The sequence below is a fragment of the Haliaeetus leucocephalus genome, unplaced genomic scaffold (genome assembly GCF_000737465.1).
Source record: "Haliaeetus leucocephalus isolate CR32 unplaced genomic scaffold, Haliaeetus_leucocephalus-4.0 Scaffold295, whole genome shotgun sequence".
NCBI lineage: Eukaryota > Metazoa > Chordata > Aves > Accipitriformes > Accipitridae > Haliaeetus > Haliaeetus leucocephalus.
In genome coordinates, this window is record NW_010972731.1 from 4,256,014 (window position 1) to 4,279,360 (window position 23,347).

At 45.9% G+C, this 23,347-nt stretch overlaps 1 protein-coding gene across 1 annotated transcript in view; it reads right to left on the reverse strand.

Annotated features, from left to right (window-relative positions):
* Window positions 1-23,347, reverse strand: part of INTS1 (integrator complex subunit 1) — a gene marked incomplete at its 5' end in the record, with an annotated part of 30,000 nt that continues 6,653 nt past the window's right edge. The window contains 34 exons of the mRNA XM_010570587.1: window positions 1-616; window positions 1,042-1,151; window positions 1,276-1,367; window positions 1,899-1,969; window positions 2,877-2,990; window positions 3,560-3,672; window positions 4,167-4,294; window positions 4,560-4,752; window positions 5,157-5,290; window positions 5,751-5,874; window positions 6,910-7,136; window positions 7,760-7,847; window positions 8,914-9,032; window positions 9,555-9,678; window positions 9,762-9,942; window positions 10,354-10,494; window positions 11,103-11,262; window positions 11,965-12,219; window positions 12,923-13,047; window positions 13,428-13,526; window positions 13,933-14,079; window positions 15,290-15,448; window positions 15,907-16,018; window positions 16,378-16,545; window positions 17,426-17,530; window positions 17,720-17,899; window positions 18,473-18,622; window positions 18,713-18,892; window positions 19,080-19,209; window positions 19,469-19,666; window positions 20,055-20,115; window positions 20,446-20,537; window positions 20,926-21,022; window positions 22,208-22,365. Of these exons, the coding sequence (XP_010568889.1) occupies window positions 501-616; window positions 1,042-1,151; window positions 1,276-1,367; window positions 1,899-1,969; window positions 2,877-2,990; window positions 3,560-3,672; window positions 4,167-4,294; window positions 4,560-4,752; window positions 5,157-5,290; window positions 5,751-5,874; window positions 6,910-7,136; window positions 7,760-7,847; window positions 8,914-9,032; window positions 9,555-9,678; window positions 9,762-9,942; window positions 10,354-10,494; window positions 11,103-11,262; window positions 11,965-12,219; window positions 12,923-13,047; window positions 13,428-13,526; window positions 13,933-14,079; window positions 15,290-15,448; window positions 15,907-16,018; window positions 16,378-16,545; window positions 17,426-17,530; window positions 17,720-17,899; window positions 18,473-18,622; window positions 18,713-18,892; window positions 19,080-19,209; window positions 19,469-19,666; window positions 20,055-20,115; window positions 20,446-20,537; window positions 20,926-21,022; window positions 22,208-22,365 (4,651 nt within the window). The remainder of the gene's footprint in view (window positions 617-1,041; window positions 1,152-1,275; window positions 1,368-1,898; window positions 1,970-2,876; window positions 2,991-3,559; window positions 3,673-4,166; window positions 4,295-4,559; window positions 4,753-5,156; window positions 5,291-5,750; window positions 5,875-6,909; window positions 7,137-7,759; window positions 7,848-8,913; window positions 9,033-9,554; window positions 9,679-9,761; window positions 9,943-10,353; window positions 10,495-11,102; window positions 11,263-11,964; window positions 12,220-12,922; window positions 13,048-13,427; window positions 13,527-13,932; window positions 14,080-15,289; window positions 15,449-15,906; window positions 16,019-16,377; window positions 16,546-17,425; window positions 17,531-17,719; window positions 17,900-18,472; window positions 18,623-18,712; window positions 18,893-19,079; window positions 19,210-19,468; window positions 19,667-20,054; window positions 20,116-20,445; window positions 20,538-20,925; window positions 21,023-22,207; window positions 22,366-23,347) is intronic.

Consider the following 23,347-nt stretch of genomic DNA (forward strand, 5'->3'; position numbering starts at 1 on the left):
TGGAAACAAAGAGAATTTTAATTAAAAAAAAAAACAAAACCCCCAAAACACCCACCCCCAGAAAACACAGTGGTCTCTCCCCCTGCACAGATCTGCGTCTTCCCTCCAACACAGAGAGTGCAGAGACTTTAAGTGCAAGGGCCAGCACTCCCTTCTGCTCTCCCAGCAGCTCTGCCTTTTGGAGAGACAAAAAAACCCCAAACAATAAACCGACAGCCACTGCCCCAAGACACCATGAAGGAAGTGGTCCCTGTTTGGCACAATGTTCAGAAGATTTTTCTCCCACACTAATGGTGTCTTAGCCAGACAGATCGATCATTGCTCCTTCTGATCTTCAGTCAGCACACTCTCCTTTTCCAGCACAGTCTGGCCTGCCACATCACCTCTTTGATCCTCCAGCACATGGGTTGATATACACTGTCTTCTTACAGGGCTTCAATGCAGCTGATGAGTCCAGTTAAATTAATTCCTCTGGAAGTGGAGCTCCCAGAACCACATGTTCATATCATGGCCTCCATGTGCAGAACCTTCAAGGCCTCTGAAATCTGAGAGCTGGTGTCGATCTGGCCATACATACCCACCAGGAAGGCCCTGTGCAGTAACACCGCTGCATGCTCTGTGAAAGGGAAAGACAGCATGAGGACTCACTCAAGAGCTCCAACATGCAAGCAAAAGCAATCCACCAGCAAACACTGGGACGAACATTTGCAGCTGTGTTGAGGAATTCCTTCCATAAGGACATGGCACAATCCACTCCCTAATAGCTCCGTGTGTATGCGATCACGTGAGGGATCGCAACTCAGAGAAAATCATAAGGAAGCAAATCTACTTCAAGGAAGCCTCCCTTGTCTCTATGACAAATCTCCCCTGTGATGCTCAGACAAAAGCTACTATTGATACAGATCACCTGTGTGTTTGATGGTCTGGTCTAGGCAAGACTGACCCTTGGCAACTTCCCAGGGAGGCTGTTCCCAGCACAGGAGCAGAGCTTTGACCCTTGCGAGGCCAAGCATGCACCAAAGGTAGCAGATATCAACTCACCTTGGCAAAGGAGGGTGTATTCAGGCAAGTTCCTCAGTGCTGTCTGCACTACCTCAAAGTCTCGGCTGCCAAGGCAGTACATGAAGGTAGGAAGGAAGTCCGCAGCAATGCTGGCAGTAAAACATCATAGTGTCAGTATAGTCCAGATCACCATCAGACCATCAGCAGGCATGCAAGATGGGCAGCCAGTGCCCACCAGTGACTCGGGATAGCCTAAGTTCCAGTGGTCCTCACCTGGGGTTGTTCTGAATGGAGCGCAAAGCCAGGCTAAAGGCCAGATTTCGGCAGGACTCCTCTGATGAACTCATCAGCTTCTGTAGGTTTGTCTGAAAGAAGATGCACAAATTAGGATCACAGGGAGCATGAACTCCTCAGACTTGCATTACTACCCCTCCAGCGCCAATCCAGCCCAACATGCATCCAGCAGGTACTGGCTGAGCCAGGAAATCCCTCTCTGTAAGAAGGATTATCCTGTTTTTGAATACTTTAAAGCACCCTTCTGTAATCTTATTCCATGTGGGACAGCTGAGTTTTCCCTAGGCTCCAGTGTTTGACAGAGCTGTTCTGCTCTCTCCTTGCCTCAATACTGGGAAGAGGAGAGAGGGTTAATTCTTCCTCTGACATAAACAGAATTTAAAGTGGATGATGGCAGACCTGGTATGCAATGGAGAGAAGATGGTAGGGAAGTAAATACTGCCTGCTGTCAGAAGGCCTAACTGAAGATAAATTTCTCGTAAGATGCTGCAACAACCACCCAAAAAGCAGAGGAAATGTAGCACTTAAGCTGGCTGTGCAACACAGACTCTCATGAAAAGAATCTCTTCTTTCCAGTGGCAGTTTGAGACACTAATACTCACAGCAAAAAAGGAGAGAATTTCTGGCCTCCGTCTGGACATCTCATCAATGTCTGTCAGCACCTCCAGGATGTCTGGTGGAAGACACAGGTTGAAAGGGGTGACTGAAATTCACTGATCCAGCAAAGGATCTTTTTCTTTTTCCCTACAAATCCAATCTCCCAAGCAGTCAAGTTTTCCCACCTGCACACTGAGCTAGTAATAAAGGCAGTTCTTCAAAAAGGATGAGAACAGGTAGGTCACGGGCCAGACCAGCACATCCCAACCTGACCAGCACTGTCATGCCATAGGCAGGGGAGGGAGTGGAGTGGGGTGTGAGGTTTCAATTCCAGAACACCTTCTTCTGTAACTGAAGGATCTTCACAGAAAGCCTCGTTTAAAAACAGTGTCCAGGCAGGATTTCTTCCCCCTGTTTCTAGTGTGGAAGGAAAACTGTCACCCCAATACCACAACTTAGGTCTGAACACTGGACACCTATGACTTCAGAAGACCATTGGAGAAGCAGGGTGTTGTTCCTATATGCCAGGTTAACATGATTTTCTTCCATGAAGGCCATTTGGGGATTTCTAACAAAATCCTGCTTCTCATCAGTTTGGTATTCTTATATCATTAAAAAAATGGCATTCCTATCAGCACTCCAGACCTAGAGCTTGACATGAACTGCATCAATCCTTGAATTGCTCATACTATCTCGCAGAACACTTACAAGATCCTTGAAGAGCTCCAAAGCAGAGGCAGTTGCACTGCTAAGCAGAGCACTGCTGAGCTAAGTGATAACAGCATCATAGGTAGCCTCTGTCACAGAATCACAGAAGGTTATGGACAAGTTCATCCAAAACAAAACCACATCCTAACTGCTGGAGACTTCCAAACACAAGACTGAAACAGGAAACTAGCCTGTAGCTGACAGATAAGTAACAGGGTTGGCCTGTGTCTGCATTTGCCCTGTGTCTTTGTACAGCTCTGCAGATCCTCACTTACCCTCAACTGTTTGGCCTCTAGAGAGCCTCTTCATATATGGGGCCATTTCAGCTGGTGTGAGAGGAGTGAAGAGAGACACGCTGACGAGGGGTAGAGAGCCAGCTGCTGCTTCATCTGGGAGAGAGAGGTACAACAGGTCACTCCTAACAGTCTATGTAGTTTTAACAGGGAGACAGGTCCAGTATTCCCTACCAGTAGAGTGGTGTATCATGAGCTGACCAGCAATACTGTAATACAATCCCTGGCTCTCACACTGTCTCTAGCCTCACTGCACCTTCTGGTACTCCTTAGCTGACGCAAAGAGAAGGAACCTTCAGTTTTAATACTGAAAAATTTTACCATGCAAGTTGTAAACAGTGGAGAAGCAGATGTACCCTTAGGGTCTCCTGAATGGTCAATCCTTAAGCATGGCTGAGGAAGGCAAAATCCACAACAGTGAAACTCACCCTTGTTAAGAGCTGTTCTTCTGCTCCAGTAGCGATACCACTGACAGGAAAACAATTAACCCATCCCAGATACTTGTTCCAAATTGCTGAGTATACAAGTGCCATTCTCTGCTCTAAATACCCTTTCGTTGGGCTGTTACAAGAAGAAGGAGCACAGCATACAGCCCATAAAACCATCTGTGCTCCAAAACATACTGCAGGTTCAACAGCTGGAATAATTCTTCCCCCCAGACTCACCATCCTTCTCTTCATCAGAGCCCCTGTCCAAGATGCCACTCTTACTAGGCAGACTCAGCCCAGCCAGGAGGGATTTCAACATTGCTAGGTCACTGTTGTCTGACGATAGGTCACTGGGGGAAGAGATGGCATGTTTAGCTTTCAATAGCAATAATGGCACGAGGACAGTAACAGCACATTTATATACACTAAAATGAATAGCTTCTCAGAAGCAGAAACAAGGGGTTTCCTTTAATTGTAACTGGAACTCAAATGCATTTTTCCCCATATCTGCAGGTGGGACCCTGCAGCCACTGCTCAGGGAAAAGACCCTTGTGCTGGCCCTCTGGAAATGACTGCAGGGCACTACAACGCCTTGATAGGATGTTTAGGCCATTACATGAGTTGAAATCATTATCTGACTTCCTTGGGCTCAGTTTTCACCTATAAAAAGGGATGTGCTGCTCATATCAATAGAGACTTAAGGGAGCTAAGGGTGAAAAAGTACCAAATTAATAGCTATTTTGTCACATGCTCTTGCTGACTTCTGTCTGATTAGCTCATGGCAGCCTGACTGTGCAAGCTCTCCATGAGCTAACCACGGGCTGACTGGGGTAAGGAAGCTTACTGGAGTGGATCCGAGTGCTTCTGCAAGAACGACACAGCTGCCTGGGCATTGCATGTGATGTACTTGTGGATAAACTGGACAAACTTGCTGATGAAGGCAGCCAGGTGCCGTGAGGATTTTCTGTAGTTCTGAGAAAGGATTGAGAAGATGAGAGTTAAAAAAAAAGGCAGCAACGCACTGCCCCATCCTGCACCTCTGGGTACCAGGGAGTAGCTTCTTGATCTCCTGCCTCCTCTTTAAGCTCTCCAAGATACTTGATACACTTTTTTGTTCTTAGGTATAGGAAGGTTCTCCCTTCAAATGGGAGAGAGCTGGGCTGGCCCTGTGTTACATGAGCTTCTCCATCTAGTGGCTGGCAGCCCGCACACGGAGGGGGAGCAGGGACTTTCCTACCAGCAGCAGACGGATGAAGGACAGGAGACAGTCCCATAGTGCCGCCTGGTGCTCGTTCTGGAAGACCTGCGGCTGGAGCAGCTCCAGGATACCCAAGACGTGGATGAAGAAGGTCAAGTGGTTCTGCTGCCTGAACTCCTGGAAATTGAGGTGAACACGGCCATGCAGCAGTGCTGCAATCATTGGCAAGTGCCTGAAACACCAAACAGAAGAAAATCCAGATCTAGCCTCTTTTTTTAGGAAGAGTTACATGTTGCTACACCTTAGTTCCTGGAAGGAAGCGTCCCTTACCCTCTCCCAGGGTTCTGGATTTGATCCCTGTATCCACAGAATCAGCAAGCCCCATTTCCCACCCGTGTTCGGGTCTCTAGTCTCCAATTCCAAGAGGACTGTTTCCAGACAGACATGGAGCCAAAAGAGGTGCTGCCTTATTATCAAGAGATATGACTTTGCTGCCCTTTCTCTTGACTTTTGTACATAAACATGGATTTTGTCACAATCATCACGATTGCTGCAAGTTTGTTCCCCTTCTAGGACAATGGTGGATTCTTTTCAATGAACTCCAGCCACACAGAAGGTGCAAGGGGAGAGTGGTACCTAAGAAGTAGGATAGGATGAGCCACAGCTAGCTTCCTGCAGGCCATATTGGCATCCCACACGCGGCTTTCTGACGACTTGGAGTCACTGGTGTCTGCAAGGAGGTTAATGAATCTGTGAACCAGGGCATCGAGCTAGAAGAAAAGTAATACGTAAACAGTTAAGAAGTTTAAAGCACAATCAAGCCCCTCGCTCTTTGGTGGTGTTTCCCAATCCCTTTCCAACTACAGAAGGGTTAACAGAAGTTATTTTCAGGTAGAATCTGCAAGCAGATGCAACGTTCCAGCTGGCACAGGATCTGAAGTCCATAGTCCCTACAGACATCAAAGCAGGATCAGACGCCTGCAGACTTGTGCTTTACAGAAGCCTGTGACACACAGAAGCTTGTGGAGCTTAGACTATTTTATAGAAGGACACTGCAAAATAAACCACACCTGAACTCTCTACTCCTGAGAGTGCAGGCAAGGAAGGGGCAACAGAAGAGCAAGGTAAAGAAACCAGTGACCCAGGAAGCTTTTGCCAGTCTGGGCATCAAGGTAGCATCCGCTCTGGGTACACAACTGGAAGTGGGCTTTCCTATGCCTCTAACTTTACCTTGCAAGTGCTGCTGTCTCTGGCTCCTTCACTGGTGAGAAGCATCTCAGGCATAGGCACAAGGAGCTCAGGTAGTTGCAGGTATATCTGAAGCAGAAGGTCCTGGCAGCATTTTCCCACAGAGCTGAAGGAAAAAGGGAGAGGTCAGCCACTGATTACTACAGTAGTTCAACCAGCAAACATTTCAGACCCATCAGATTAGTAACAGCCTTGCTGCATATGGTGAGCAGACCATGTAAGAGAGCAGCCACCACTAATCTGAATCAGTGTTTTTTTCAGTCTTTGCTTCTTTTGAACTACTCAAATCATTCACAGTCTACAGGGATCCATCCACAGCCTACGGGAATCCATCATTAGGCCATGTGAAGTTAGAAAACTGCAGTTATGAAGGGGCACAGGACAAGAAAGCTCTGCTTACACCTCCAGTGAAGAGTTCCTCCACACGATACTTATGGTCATCCCCACCCCAACTGGAAGAGTAGTCAGAAGTACAACTATTGAGACGAGCCAGCCTGTTCTCTACACACCTGCCCTCCATAGATCCCTGGTGTAGTCTGTACTGGGAGGTAGTACAATGCAATGGCAACTGAGATTACTCAGTATCTTTTCTAACACCACCACAAGCGACATTAGAATTAGGTCAGTTTGTTTCACTGCCACAAATACACCAACTTCCTGTTCTTCCCACAGTGCTCACATAGCTGTTAGGAAACAATCTAGCCTCCATTTAGCTTTGAGAGCAATCATAATGGTCAGAAGCAGGATGCATTATGAGCAGTGATTCAAGGGATGAGCAGACAAGAAATCCCACGTTAGGAACTGGTAATTAAAAATAACCATTGCCCCAAATAAAGAAAAAAAAAAAAAAAAAAAAAAAAAAAAAAAAAAAAAAAAAAGCATGGCAAGCATTTCATCCTGAAGTCCTAAAAGCAAAAGGGCCCTTAAACTTCACTTTTAAAGTCACCTTCCTGGTCCAAGTCCCACTTAAAAGGATTACTTATTCCCCCAAACCTCCGGGAGGATAGCATGCACTTTTCATAAAGACTCTGGAACACAATATTCTTAATGAAGACATGCTGGCAAGTCTCACTGTTACCTGACTGCCTGTGCCCAAGTAACTACAATTACAGCAGACAGTGCTCCCCATTTGCAACCCCACCTGCTTCCCCACTGCTGGATGCAGCTGGTCAGATACTCCGCTACTTTTTTGATGCTCTCAAGGTCCCCATGAGAACAACTGAGCAACAAAGGCAGTCGAGACTGGATGAGTGTGCAGGAGGCCTCTTCAGTGTTCTGGTGTCTGGTTTCTGCTTCAGCCAGGATCAGCTCCACCATGCTGATCAATTCTGATGCCTTTAGGTGGAGCACGAATTCCTCACGGCGCTTCTGTAATGCAAGAGAACACTGAAAATGAACCCACACTGAATCCCTAGATCCTTAGTTCCTTCTAGTCACACCTTCCCCAACTGGAATAGAACGTCTCTTAGAACTAGACTTAAGAACTGCCCCATATCTAGAGCTCTGAAAGCAGCCCTAAATGAAACCTCTTTACCCCTCCTCTACTTCTGAGCTCATTTACTTCCATCCCAGCATGTGTGATGGGTCAGAAACCACAATTCAGTCAACAAACCAAAGAAATTCTTCTGCGGAGAAGAGATGCAACCCCCTTCTCTTTGTAAAATGGGAACCATCCCATACTGGGTTTTAGCTTGCTCACCACTGTAGCCTTGTACCTAGATCTTTAAGAGACATTGTGGCAATTGCTGCAGAGGAAATGCCAAGTGGGCAAACTTATGTGTGTTCATATCAGCTTTTTGGGCTCAAAATTGCCACTGTAATATGTAACATAGCAGAGCAGCTAAGTAACCAGCTGAGGTACAGGCAGGAAAATTGGCATGCTGCACCTGTGTCACTCCAGCCACCTCTTGGCCATGGAAAAATCAGGCATTGTGAAAGCATTGCCTTTCACTCCCATCCAGAGAGGAATCTTGGAAGAACTGAACCACTACCTGAGGAGTTCTTTGGTCCCTTCCCTGCCAGATCCGAGGAATGTGAATACAGGCCCACAAGAAATCCAGGGATGCAGTTGGGTCAAACCTGCCAGAAGACAAAAGAAGGCAGATTTGCAATTAGAGTCAACACAGCCCTTGGGCAGCACACAAACACATGGTAACGTCTCTAAACATCATGACTACTGTGAAGAAAGAAACATCTGCAAATGTAAAAATAGGCTCCATTAAGTCCTGAGAAGGGGTTTGGTTCTGTTCCCAGATTATGACTAAATATTTGTTGCAATAAGCACAGCACAGGGTATAGAGCTGAACAAATGGCATTCAGCAAGAGTGTGGCAGCTACACAAGAGTCTGGCACCACAAGGTCAGAAGTCGGTCATCAACACAAACAATTGGTACAATCACACCAGTGACCTTACTGTCCCAGTGTACAGAACATCCTATCCTGGCTGTTATCCTGGATTGCAGAAATTCATGAAATTGTTAGTGAACACGAGTTCCATAATAAAATAATAAGAAAACTGAAATACTACCAGCTTTAGAAGTATTATTAGTTTAGTCATGTCCTGAATTACTACTATTAGGTGTTAGCATTTCCTGGTCCATAAGCATAACAGGTTTAAGCAAGACACTACTACAGCGGCACTTCAGTATTTGAGAGCAATGTACAGAAGCTGAGAGCTAGGGCTGCTCCAGAGATCCTGAGAGCCTGATGCCAGGAAGGGGGTTAGAAAAAGACTGGTAATGGAGTTTAGTACAACCAAAAGATCCAGCAGAGCCTGCCCAGGTACAGAGACTGCAGTCAGTTCGCTATCCAAGCCATCTTGCAAACCCCACGTTCATAAAGATTATCAACAAGGGCAATGCTAGATGGATTACCCAGCGATTAGCACTTCCTGTTTTGAACACAGCCAAATCTTTATGTGCTGCTTCCATCAAACAGCAGGTAATATTTATATCAAGGTACACAAATCAGCATGACTGAAATCAGCATCCTTCTCACAAAGACTGTTTTTGGCTGGGTTACATCTCCTGGCAGATGCACCGTGGAACGCGGCAGCTCTTGTTCTCAGCTTTTGCTTGTTTTTTTCTTAGACACAACGAGTTGCCCAACAAAAAACTCCTTGCTAGGCCTGAAAAACAAGACTCACCTTTGCTCCTGGTTTCTGCAAAGCAGAAGCCTGATACACTGGTGCAGCGTGGTCCAGCTGGACTGGTGAGTCAGAAGAGCCAAGAGATACGGGCGGAAGGAGGGCATCTGGGACCCTGCCTGAAAGGACCAAATAAGGAAGAGATGTAATAAACAGAACCTTGCTGTGAGGTGGATGTAGGAGATACTACATATATTACAGAAGGATGACGATCCAGGCAGGCAGACAGCACAGAATACAACACATGGATTTAGGATTGAACTGTAGTACTTTCTAACAGAACACAGCATCAGCCGTTTCTTAGCTTCGGCATGGCACTTCTGGGCAAGCTATTTATCTGTCTGCAAAAATACCAGTGAAAACACAGCTGGCTCGGCTGTTATGGGACTATGTTGTATCTGTAATGCACTTTGAAGTCCTGAAAAGAGCACAGCTGAGGAAATATAAAGATAAGATGAAACATAAGCCTTGAACTGAGAAGGATGCACCAGAATTCCCCTCCTAGTCAGCCCATACTGCTCTGCAACTGGTATAGCAACATGTGGCAAAACACAGAACTACCCCTTCCCTGCTTCCAGTGCAGGTCACTACCCCAGAAAGGTGGTTTCAGCACAGTAGTTCCTCTACCCAACAACTCTTACTTTGTTCCAGGAGAACAGTAGCTTCTGCTGAAGATCAGGGCAGCTGCTGATCACCTCTGGGTCCAACATCTCCAGCCAGTCATTAAGAAGGCCAGAGGAGGGCCCTAGCCAAGCTGCTTCAGTACTGAGGAGAAAATAAAGCCAGCATCAGTGGTGATGTCATGAACCCTGACCTACCAGTGAATTCCCACCATTGCCTAGGCTCACCTGCAACTGTCCAGCTCCTTCTTCACTGGAGTTTCTTCTTTGTCTTGGAGCAACAAGGAGCTCACCACAGCAATTGGTTTCATGGCAGGAAACCTGGCAGTGGTCTCAACAGTAGCTGAGAAGAGGACTGTCAGGAGTTCCTCCAAGTACGGAGAGTGAGTTTCAATCAGACCTTGAAGGACTAGCAGAGGGAGAAAGATGTCACTCATTAAATTCAGGATGTGGTGAGAGCTATGGAACCTTATAAGAGTGTATCATGAAGGCAATCAGTCCAGCATTCCTGAAAGCCTGGTTCAGTAAGGAACAGGGAAGCCATTTTTATCTGGAATAGTAGGCTTCCATTTCTCATTTTGTAAGCGGAAACCAGCAGTTTGCCAAGAGACTTAATCCCAGCCCCAGATCAGTTTATAAACCCACATACCAGTGCAGGGGAAAGAGGTGATACAAGATAGGACCAAGTTTAGATCAATTCACATTTTCTGATCCAGGCAGAAGGCAGCTTCCCACAGCCTGCACAGTAGGCACTCCCTTGCTGGACTGGAAGTTCAACCTGCTGCTGCAACAGGGAAGGAGAGCAGAAGGACAGCCATACCTTTGCTGATGAGATCCGGCTCCACATTACACTTCTCTCCTGATTTCAGGGTTGCAATGATGGCACGTACCGTGGAGCTGATCAAGTCAGGGTCATGATGGAAAGTCAGAGCTTCTGTGAGGTGCAAGAAGCCACCTCGAACTGCAAAGAAATCACAGCATTGGCATCACAGGGCCAAGCCAGCCCCCACATCAGGCTTCCCTTCTACAGATGCCCCATGTAGCTCCAGGGCACAATTACTCAAACATACAAACACACTACACTCTACTGCCATTTTATTCCCACCAAAACCCTTGACAGCTCTTCTCCATGTTACAGGGACATGTGGCTAAGAGAAAACTATATAACCACAAACCCATTTCCATGCCTAAGCTCTTGGTTATAGACTCCTCCTCCCAACAGATGGCAGATGATAAACAACTCTATAAGTGACCTTGTTCCAGAGGTATTCTTGCACGCTCACCTTTCAGGACTACAGCTAGCACAGAATTCCTGGCCTGAGCAATTGGAAGTTTTCCCTGAAAGATCTGCTGTGCTTGGTGAGATGCTACCAGGTATGTACTGCAAACCTTCAGAGCTAAGTCACTTGTTTGCATCCTCAGAGAGTTTATAAAAACCTCTCTTCGCTACTCTTAAGCATACCTCTCTAAAAGGCACCGCAGTTTCTGCTCTGGGTGCAATTTTGTTTCTGTCCCTTTCTTGTCCCACTTTGTGCACTCTGAGTCACATAAGCTGCACAATGCCCGTACCATCACTTATCCTGTGCCTTGAGGAGTATTGCACAGCAAAGGCCTTCAGCTGAGCACGCAGAGGACCATCTTCCACCGCAGGGTTCTCCAACCACTGCAGCATCTGCATGAGGACTTTGAAGAAGAGCGAGGAGAAGGCAGTGTCTTGTGGCATGCAGCGCTGGGGAGTGCAGCAAAAGAGACTTGCTTATACATACTTCAAGAATACAACAAAGATAGCAGGAAAGGTGCAGATAATGGCACATACTGCCAAAGATACATAGAACACACCTACTCTGATGGACCATAGCTCACTCAAATGAAGGCAGCGGCTTCTAGGGTACAAATGCAAGGCAGAAGACTCAGTTGCGCACACAATACCTCTCCTAGCATAACTAAGGGTAACTTTGTGCCTTCTTTCATCATGATGAAAGGAATGAGATATTTCACTGGATAAATCTCAGTCTGCTCTCATGATTTCTTTAAGGAATTACAGGCTTCAGCCCTCAAGTTGTCTGCAAATGCCCTGGCTTGCAAGACATGTCCATGCTACAAACCAGCAGAGACTAGAGATCCCAAAACCAACAGAGACCCACAGCTGCAAATCCACAGCGCTGCACAGTTACCAGACAAGGTAAGGTACACCTAACCCTGCACGTAAGCCCCAATTCTCAGCAGTGCTATGCTAATGTGGCCAGCCTGCATCCAGATGCTTATGTCCAGGCAACCTGAGTCCCTCTGTGTCATGCTCCCCAGGCTCCACTTCCAGCATTAGACAGGTAGAGGGTCTGCACATAGCAGAGCAGATGCACTGCAGACTTCCTGCTTCCTCCTCACCCCTCTTTGTTAAATGCTACAAAGATTCTCATCTTACACCACTCACCTGATACTGGTACAACTGGCGCATCAGTGGGCAGGAGATGAAGTGGTTACGATGCATTGCCATCACCAACGCACCACTGTGTGGCGAGTTCATCAGTGCAGCTACTGCCTGGAGAAGTCGTGCTGTGATCCCAGTCACCTGTGTGTTCCCTTGGCGGATGCGAGCCAGTTCCTGCCCCAGGGCCTGCTGTAATGCCAGGGCAAGCGGGCGCAGGTTTGAATTCTGCCATCGTGGGTCTGGATTTAGTGGGAAAAGCTGGTAGGATACAGAAGGGAGTAAGTTTATGAGAGAAAATGAAAGGACTTGCTATACCATAAACATCCTCAGGCAGAGGACTGATTTACCTTGTACAATTATACTGACTGTGGGCTAATTGGAACCTTCTGATACAGCTTTTTCAGTATTTTAGCGCCTGCTACAGGAACATACGCAGCATCTATGCAACCCCAACATGACTATCAACACTGATACTGTGGGGGAATCACTATACTACCCAAATACAGGCAACCAACTTGGCCAATTAATTCCCTGTAGGCTCCTTCTGGAGTCAATGGAGAGAGGGAGGCTCTGCAAGCAGACAAGCCAGAGTACAAATGCTATTTGCACACAGCTTTTCTGCCAAGGCCCTGCAAGCATTTCACAAATCCTCCATCCACTGCTGAGAGGAAAAGCACTATACACAGAACAAACAAGGTACAGGGACGGTAACATGCTAGTAGGCACTGACAGTATTACGCATGATCAAAAGCCGCATCATGTTCAAACTACGAGAAAAAAAATCCTTCCAGTATCAATTCCACCGGGTGTAATGGCGCAGCCTCATTGCATGCAGGGCTTTCATAGTTATTGCCTGCAAACACTGCAGGAGGAAGGGGTTGGAAGATGCAAGTATAAGAGAAACAGATTCTGTAAAGCTGCTGCAGGGAAGCAGCTGATCAGCTAGAGGTTATAGCAGTACCTGCAGAAAGATGCCTGCCAGATCATCTTCTGGGCCCAGAACCCGGACCTGGCTTAAGGCCCGGATTCGGCTCTGGCCTTGAGAGTTCTCAGGACTAGATTTTGACCTTGCAGTCTCAGCGCTGTCTGCAAGAGGAATAAAAGAAAAGAGAGAAAAATGCCATTATGGTAGCTAGCTAGCATCTGGAGCCCCAACACTGAATCACCTTCAGCTTTACAGTCTCTAACTACTGAGGAATTCAGCAGCTTTTCTCTCGAGGCCAAGCAAAACCTATTTTTCCATATCACTCAACAACTCATTGTAGTAAACTCTAAAAATATTGGAATGTCTCCCTTTGCCAGGAGTGGAAAACTCTAGCAAGGACTGGTGTCTAACTGTAGCTTGCTGATATATTGCAACACAACCCTTTTGAAGACAGCTTTTGCTGTCCCCTCTCAACAGCAATGGAGGAAAAAAGGTTGGAAGATGACTGGTATTCAGAAGTTCAGGCTATCCCAGGCAGTACCTCGGCGGGCTGGTAAAGAGGCAGTGAGCAGGGAGTGGAAAGTCTGGCCTCCTGTCGCTCCTCTCTCATGCTGAACCTCCACAAGGTGAGCCATGTAGTCTGAAAAACAAAAAAATATGAACACTTCATCATCTCGCCCTCTTTAGTAAAGCACAACAGAATTGATTGCTGTTCGTATAGTTCCCACAGTGAAGAGAATCTGATGTTCCTATGGACTTTGTAAACACGATGCTTTTAAGCCTTGTTTCTTTTACAAGGTAGCCTCCAAATTACTTTTTAGACTCTCTCCAATCCAATCCACAAAATCCTCCTCTATTTCAGGAAATAACAGCCAAGGGCCATCCAAACAAGCTCTAGGGAGGTGTCTACAGTGACAACAGGCTGCCAAAGCAGCCTGTGCACAGAGTTTGCTAAACTAGTTTGGATTTTTCCAAGTCACAGGAGATACTTGTGAAAAGTGTTCAAGAAAGTCAAATGCCTAGTCAGCCTCATATGAAACTCTTACTCTTGTCCATGATGTTCTGCTCCAGCGTCTGTGGGTCATGAGATACTGCCTGATCCAGATACTGCAGAAGTTTGCTCATGCTGGAAACTGGGATTCCAAAGGACTGAACAAAGAGAAGCAGCTGCTGCGGCTCCAGGTCCTGCAGGGCTGAAATATACAAACATCAAGTCCTCAGACCTCTGAATTGCCCACAGAGGGTCATCTTTATTACCTGATCTTTGTGTTTTTGGCTGGACCAACAGTGACACATTAATGACAGGACTGCAGAGAGCCTGAAGCCAGAAGTCTAACAGCTGCCTACTATATTTTCTTTCCTCTGCACATCATTGCCTTCTTATTGCATCTTCCAGTTAATTCACTCACTGGCTAATTTGATCTTCTGTTTAATTTGATCAAAACCTCAGGAACCCAATAATTCGTATTAAAAAATAACTTCCACCCTACCTGTTGATGGCTGCAGGCAGGAATTATTGAATAATTCAATCACTGGCTATAGAGAGCTGTCATTTAATTAGCAAGAAAGGGACAAAAGCTCTGAATACCAAGAAGAAAAAGAGCACTGATGAGCTGTGCAAGGACAAAAGTAACTACAGGTATAGCTTACATCCTTCAGACACTGCTTTCCACATTGCAAGCACAGCATGCATGCCCTATGGAACCAGTGCTGTGCCTGTTGTCTGGTAACTGCATAGCTTAGTTCAATCTGAATTGTTGTAACAAAGATGGGATTCCAATTCAGAGTCTCCCATTTTGTTTAAAATACACAGAAAACGCAATATCCAGACAGACTCACTCCCCTACTTTAAAATTAATAGTGACTGCATATAAAAGCTAGCAAGATTCAGCACTTGGATCAGAGTGGGAGGAACTGCCTTCCATACTGCAGTAAGGAGCCCTACCAAAGGCCCTGACCTCCTCTTCAGTCTCAGCTTTCACTGAGTTCTGCTCTTAATGCTGTGGGGATTAACCTGTGGGGTCTGATGGTTAGCGAGGTTGTATCCCTTCTCAAACCCTTGGTACATGAACTATGCATCATGGCTGAGTAGGGAATCACCCTGGGGCATCCCACAACATCCCCTGCCCAGAATCAGCTCATATTCTGTACATCTGTTTAACAGTCCTACAGGACATAGCAAAGAATCTATTGTATGTTTAGATTGTGACTGTCACAAAATCCAGAGACACACTGCTTTCTAAATCCAAGCTGCCTGCTCAGCTGCAGCATCTGCAGTGACTGATGGCCCTACCCAAAGGCATCCAAGTAGGATGGCTGGGCACACAGAGGACTTGAGCAGGGAAGCCTCTCCCTTTCCTTTCAGGAGGGTCTGAAACACCAACAAACATCCCACAGGCTCACCTGCATCCACAAGACGTGGGACCTCAGAGCGGATCATACGCAGCTTTAGCCAGTCGGGGAGCAGCAGAGCCTCCTCTGAGGTGTCAACCAGAAAAGCAGTAGGAAGGGGCTTTTTCTCCGGGAACCATATATCCAGTAAGGTATAAAAATCACCATCCCCTGCTTAAGAGTGGATACAAAATTTATCTCCCATGTCCATAAGCACCTAGAACACCCTGCCCTTCTCTATACAAATCAATACACCAGAACACTTTATTGTTCGATGGTCAGACACAACTTGGGAATAAACAATATCAAGTGGAAATGTGAACTACATGTCTGAGTGCCCAGTTCTCACACTACAGTAAGTCTGAGTCCTTCTTGTTTAGCAGGGAGGGACACCCCATCATTTTAATATTTCCTCCTGTCTGCAAAAGGCAAAAAAATAAGCCTGCAAATCCTTCATTCTGTGCAACAATATTCTGACAGATCTTACAGCTACAGACAAGTACTGCAAGGTACAAGCCTGTGAGTAGAATGATTAACATCAGCCTGACCTCTTAGGAGATGGCAGATAGAGGAAAGGCTCTCTGTATTGTCCATGACCCCTTGAATAAATCTGAGCACACTTCACTAACCTTGAGGTGGCCCTAGTGTCAGGAGAATAACCATGGCATGAACCACAAGGATGTGCATAGTGGCTGTTTCCCCACTAGTCCAACGAAGGAACACCTGATCCTGGGACTCTGACTGGAAAAAGGCAGGAAAAAAAACAGGATTAACAAAGGTGTGGAGAGAAAGGAGAATGAGATCTGTGAGATACAGGTGAAAGGAGAACATGAGAATGAACAAATTTAGTCAGATCAAAGTTCCACCTAGCCCAATATCTCCAACACTGGCCACAAAAGATACTCAAGGAAAAGTTAAAAAAGCATTTTACATACACATACACTTGGCTCTGATATTATGCCAACATCCAGTTATTTTCAGATCATGGAATTCTTGAGTCAGACATGATTTATACATATTTAGTAATCCACAAAGGGCTTCTCTTTTGTTAACTTGTCCGGTTTCTTTTACCTGCTTAAGAAATGCAGGGAAGCACTCACCCAGCTGTACACCTCCTCGCCCTCCTTACTCTGCCGCATGCGTTTGATGTAGCGAGAAAAGATGGAGAGAAGAGCAACAAGCACTGCATCTGATTCAGCACAGTACGAGAGCTTTGAGAAGAGGTGAGACATGATGGTAGAGCGCTCCACTATGAGTCGGGCTACATCCTGCAAGGCAAAAAGATCCGTGAAGTCTTTACTGAACGACACAGCCAGGTCCTCCTGTTTCATTGTGTCACATTCTCCAGTTTCCATCATCAGCCCAGTTAACACCACTCTGGAGATCAAGGTGTAGAGTCAGGAGTAGAACTGTCACAACAGGGAAAATGCCAGTGCTTTGCATGCATCTTATGATACCTTACAGTGTCCCCAGTTGCAGCACAGCTGCATTCTGATGCATCCCATTACAAAGTGAGCATTTACCTAGTAAAAATCTGCATTTCTCTCAAGAAACAGATCTGCTGACTCTTATAGTTTAACCTTCTCCAGGTATCTAAATAGATCTATGGAAGTAGAAGGAGCATATGAGCCTTAAAAGCAATGAAAAAAGCACCCAGAGATAGAAAAATGAAATAAATCATTGTTTAAAAAAAATTACCCAAACCTTTTTTAAAAATTAAAAAAAAAAATTAAAAAATCAGAAATCTAATGTTGGTTACAGGAGAGTGCATATCCCACCACTAAGGTTCCTGACTTCCCATTCTCTCCCCAGATACATGTGACGGCAGGTTTAGCACCTGCTTACTTGTGAAACACTGCCGTGTGGTGGGATTTCTTTCAAACCACTATCCACTCTTGCATTCCCCATACCATCTGAGATGTGCTGCTGGACTAGAGGTTATTGCTCCGATATCATTTCACAATATGAAACCAAAGATACAGGTTGCCTTCCAATACATACGCAGAAACACAAACACACAGTTATCAGATTCACATGCTCCCCAAAACCTCATCCTGCTGCTACAGCAAGTCACATGCCTACCACTGCCCTGAGACACGCCAGGTCTCCCCCATGCAATCCCTCTGTCCTAGCAACCTGGCTTCTCACCAGAGCAAGGTCATTGTGCTGTCCCTGCTCCTCCACTGGGGCATGCTGGGAGAGGTACACCAAATAAGCACTGATGGTCTGTGGGTCTGTCTCCATATGGATGGCCTAGAATAAGAATTCCTCTCATTAGAAATCAGGATTTAATGAAAAGAAGCATCAACATAAGAAAAATTCTTCTGCAAGCATATAAACATGTTGATATCACACCCACATGCAGTTTGCTCAGATTTGTTTTAGCACGAGTAGGACAAAGAATAAGCTGGTCATTTACCCCTTCCAGCTACTAACACCTACCTGTTGCAAGGCAAGAGCTGTTGTTGCTCTAACACTGTCAAACAGGGGCAGCCTCGGGAGGTCTCTCAGCAGCCACTGATATCCCTGCAGCAGTTCAGAATCGCCAGAGTCTTCTTCCATGGGGTGATCTTTCTCCTCTCCATCACGCAGTCCCCCTTCTGACAGCACCAGAGACAGGCCCTGCAGAAGTCAGACAGACACAGCTGTTGCATTTGAACCCATAGCTGGACCACTAGTTTCACACCAGTGAATATAATAGAAACAAGCTTCAAACATCATGGAACAATCCAAACGCAGCACACAACAGGTTTCATATATAATGTGTTTGCTTGACAGCTACCCTGCTTGAAGTTTCAGTCTTCTCTAAGCATCAGCTTTGAGCTCTGCAATTCTGCTTGCCTTGACTATGATCTAGAGCACCAGACACTCACTCATTTACATTCCCCACAGACAACAGCTGCTGCCAATTACTCCATGTAGCACATGATCTGCTGAGTCTACACCTGAACTTCACAGGAAACATAGCAAAATCCAGCTCTATCTTAAGAAAAGTACTACTTGGCTGTTGAACAAAGAAGGCTTCTGAGCAGCAGGGAGTAGAAGTGTATTTGATGGGTTTGGAGATTGAGACAAGTTACTGAAGAAGGATGACATGAAACAATTTCACTGTGCTGGCTCTGGACTCATGAGAATCTCGGACTCTGCCCTCAGCTTCTGACAAACCCTAGTCAAGAAGATTTTCATTTTGCTCACCTTCATGGCCAGGACCCGTGAGGCCACCTGGGAGGAACTCAGGCGTCGCAGGAAATAATCAAGCACCTCGCAGGTTGTCTGCTCATCTGCTTTGGGACCCAACAGCAAGTCTTGCAACCGTCCAAGCAACTGCCTTTGTTTCTGTTGCCTCTGTGGAGCGAGAAGTTGGCCATTCCAGTGAAATCAAATCTGGGATGCACAGAAAGTAGGTAACAGAAGTGATCCCCAGAGACTATTCACCTGGCGTTTCTTGGCACGCTGCTCCTTACTCTCACCCTCCTCCTCTTCTTCACCTGAGGTCGACTCATCAGCAGCATCATGAAGCAGGAACTCACAAAGGCACTGCACAGGTAGGACATCCAAGGAGCCCTCGCTGGACTGAACCAGATCTGCCAGCCATGGCATTGACTGTGATGAGGCCTAGGAAGCAGGAGAATAGCAATGCAATATCAGCAGAACATAGATGTGGCACACTGATCATTTAATTCCTGAGCAGTATACCACCTTCCCCTGCATCTTACTTAGCTTCCTTTTGCCCCTCACTCTGCTCAAGTTTCAGAGACAAGGGGTCAGATCCCAACATAGCTAAGCCATCAAGGGAGCCCACCTGTCTTTGAATGATGTTGAGAAGAAAGTCAGGATGACGACTGCGACACAGGAGGTGGCCCAAGCGAAGTGACTGGTTCAGGCTTTTCACCTGCTCCAGGACATGTGGTGGAGGTCTGCGTGGGGGGCCCCTGTGAGAGAAACAAGAAGTTATCCACAGCCAGACATACTTTCACTCTGGTGTTGACAAGGATCAGTCAGTTCAGTCGTGCATGAGGGCCACATGCAGGTGGCAACAGAAGGACAAAGACCAAATGTGACACATATCCCATGGGCTACCAAATCTCAGGGCTCTTCTTGCCCACATCAACCACCTTATGAGCAGCAGGGTTTCCTGACTAGCATTAAGTGGGATTTCACGATAGTGCCAGACTGCAGAAGGCTACTTACTGAGGGTCCAGACTTGTCAGCTGGGACAGCAAGAGGCTGCTGCTCTCTGTAATCGTTTGTTTTGTGGATGCAGCAGCCAGATGACCCTCAAATGCAAGAATCTCCTGTTTTTCTCTCTGGGAGATCTGAAGTTCACGATTAATCATCTCTGTGCGTGTCTCCTCATCCGTCAAGGTACATTGAGGATAGGAATAATTACTGAGAAAATAAGTTAAAAAAACTAAAATGGTTATCTTGGCCTATTCAAAAATCACAAACCACAGTCAGAAAGTCCCCAGGACCTCGGCTCCATTAGGCAACATATTAAAAACAAGGCAGCTTCCCAACAGGGTCAGGGAGACCGAGACCTTTTCAGCAAGGCACATCACAGTCATCCCTCCCTTTTTCTCAGCTTTACTCCCCTGCTTATAATATTTCTGTTGGGGGAAGGCACCTTTCCCACTCAAACTGCAGCATTACTGCCAGCCAGCTTATTTTACACCAAGGAGTGTAAAGGAAAGGAAGGAGCCGGCTGGCACAAACTTCATTCAGAAATATGTGTTTTCGGTGGTCTATTTGATTTATGTAGGGATTTAAGCATACTAACTTGGTCATGACCATCTCCATGAGCATCTTTAGAGAGGGGTACTCCTCCCATGCAGCCAGACCTGCAGCAGAGAAGGGCAATCAGGAATACAGGAAAAAAAGTGAAGGTCTTTATATATATATTCTAACACACTCCAAGATAGGGAGACACACAACAAACTCACTTTGGAAGGGCTCAACACACTCAGAGCACAGACAACGCCATTCCAGCCACATGCCAGTCCACACCCGTGCACTGTGTATTTTTGCACACACAGGGAATACGCAGTTAGTTAACTGCGATTATCTCACCAACCCAGCACATGCCTTGAACACAGGCAACCAGACCTAGCAGAAAGCACCTTGGCCAATTTTTGCAGCAGAATAGTATCCTGAGAAATGTCCACACTCACCAATATTTTCAGGATTGAATGCAGCCACTACAAGCAGGAGAGGCCAGGCTTTCCAGTAGAGAGTAGAAATAGCTAGATTGGGAGGCTGGTACCTGCAAAAGCATCAACAGATACAAGTGGTCAGATTTGGTTACTTAAGCCCATCTGAAGACTGCTTTTCTCCTTAATCATGCACTGGTTAGATTCAGCCACATCAGTTCAGTGGTTCATAAAAAAGAGAATACTCTCTCAGGAGGGACAGCAGGGTTCAGCTGAAAATTTCTAGAGCAGAAAGGTGAGAGTGCTTGCAGAGGACATGACTCAGGTCTTAATTGCTCTAGAGAAATTCCCACCTGAACATGACATTGAAAAGGTTTCCTCATGATTTTGTTATTACAAACTAATAGGGAAAAGCATCTTCAAATCTGTGAGCTAGGATTGTTAGTCACAAGGTGAAAATGAGCTAGATCACAACAAGATTGTCTAGGTGATAAGCCTTACCCTGGGGGTAGCTGGATATTCTCTGGATGGTGATAAGTGCACAGATTTAAGACGGCATCGATCAGCTGGATTCTTTCTACCCTCAGGACCTCGACATCTGGAGGAGGAGAAGAAAAGACTAAGCAAGTTATTGACCTGTCTACCTGGCTGAAAGTCCTTCAAGAAAAGCATCACAGTATAAGAATAATTGTACTTCAAGCAACTATGTTATTGTGGGCTTGTTCTCATGATATTACAGGAACAAAAACCCAACAACACTTAAAAAAAGCTACAAGTCAATATATAAGGATATCGAGCTTTTCAGGTGCAATTTGGTTTAAATTCTTAAGGGCACTTTTTTTCCCAAATGCATCCAATATGATATCTGTATCTTTTCCAGATCTCAGATTCACTGCTTACCTGAAGGAGTGTATCTGCTCAGAAGTTCTGGGGCTCAGAGGAACTAAAAATGCATTTCAACTTTGTTGCAAGTTTTCAGACTCGCTCTAACTTAACTCTGAGTCTTCCACCATTTGAAATGGCTCAGAATTTAAAGTGCTATACTGAGAGGTTGGGCACATTTTCACAGGATATTCAACAGCAAAGTCTAGCTCATTCCACTTGCACTGATCAGATCTGGATTAGACTTTTCTATTAACCAGTCAGCACTAAGAGCACATAAGATGCTTTAGAAACAAACTCTGGCAACCCCCTCAACTTTGACACAAACGCATATAGCTCAACTGAATGGACATACTCTCCAAGGATGCAGGAATTCGGACAAATGCTGAATGAATTCATAAAAGGGGTAAGAGTTAAAGCTGCTTTAGTAACTGCTATTCTGTAACACTGTTTGAAAAAAGGAATTGGGACAAGCATACAATACATGGATTAATTACTTTAACTTCCAACCCTTTTGTTTCTGCATGGCCTAAAAATTTCTATTCATTTTACAGTATGTATAAAGGACTAAATTCAATTTAAAAATGCTAACTCAAAACTTTGGGTGGTTATTCACAGTCCTTCATCCTCAACACAACCAATAGTTTCCCAAACACTCCATGACAGAAAATTAGTAACAGGGAGAAACAGTAGAAGAAAATAAGAAGCTTCTCTAGTGACACAGCAACAGCAGTATCTGTCTGGCTTTGAGCCAAATGCTTAGCCATCATGACTAAAACATGCTTTAAGTGGTGCAAAGGCTCTTTGGTACATGGTAGGAGCCACACCAGCCCTAGGTGGCAATAAGAGGACATGCAGACAGAAGGAACTGCTTGCTGGCTGGAGCTTTGTGCTGTCTTACCATCTGCTTGCACAGCCGCAGCCCGCTTCACCAAGTGGTCAGCAAGCTCCATGGCATCCGCAGGGCCAAGAGGAAGGTCCCGCGACAAACCGATCACAAGGATCCGCATCAGTGTGTCTTCAAGGATGGGCACCTCAGAGCACAGGCGAAGGAAGAAGCTGCGTGAGACATGAGACATCAATCATGCTTTTTTTGACAGCGACATGAGGGTTCCTGAAACCCTCCACAGACCCTAGAACTTAGCTGAGCAGAAGACAAATCACAACTTAGTTTACAACCCTTTGCCTGGTCTCCAGCTCCAAATGCAACTACCTGAAACAAATTGTTTTATGGGAATATTGCTCGCATTGTCTTGTACTTCTATACTTCAGCCTGCTTGAGTGTGCTGGTTTTGGCTGGGGTAGAGTTAATTTTCTCCATAGTAGCTGGTATCAGGCTATGTTTTGGATTTGTGCTGGAAACAGTATTGATAATACAGAGATGTTTTCATTATTGCTGAGCAGTGCTCACACAGAGTCAAGGCCTTTTCTGCTTCTCACACCACCCCACTAGCGAGTCAGCTGGGGGTACACAAGAAGTAGGGAGGGGACACAGCTAGGACAGGTGAGCCCAGCTGACCCAAGGGATATTCCAGACCATATAACATCACACTCAGCATATAAAGCTGGGGGAAGAAGGAGGAAGGGGCAGGGGGGGGACATTCAGAGTTACAGCGTTTGTCTTCCCAAGTAACCGTGACGCGTGATGGAGCCCTGCTTTCTTGGAGATGGCTGAACCCCTGCCTGCCGATGGGAAGTAGTGAATGAATTCCTTGCTTTGCTTTGCTTGTGTGTGTGGCTTTTGCTTTACCTATTAAACTGTCTTTATCTCAACCCACAAGTTTTCTCACTTTTACCCTTCTGATTCTCTCCCCCATCCCACTGGGGGGGAGTGAGCGAGCGGGTATGTGGTACTTCGTTGCTGGCTGGGGTTAAACCATGACATTGAGTCTGAGCTGCCTAACGTTACCCCAGTAAACCATACAGTGCAGGGCTGCCGTTCTTATAGTTACAGCATCAAGATACAGAACAGCTTGGCACAGGGAACAGGAGTGAAGGAGGAAGATGAACAGATGGAGAATGGTGCAACATCCCTCAATTT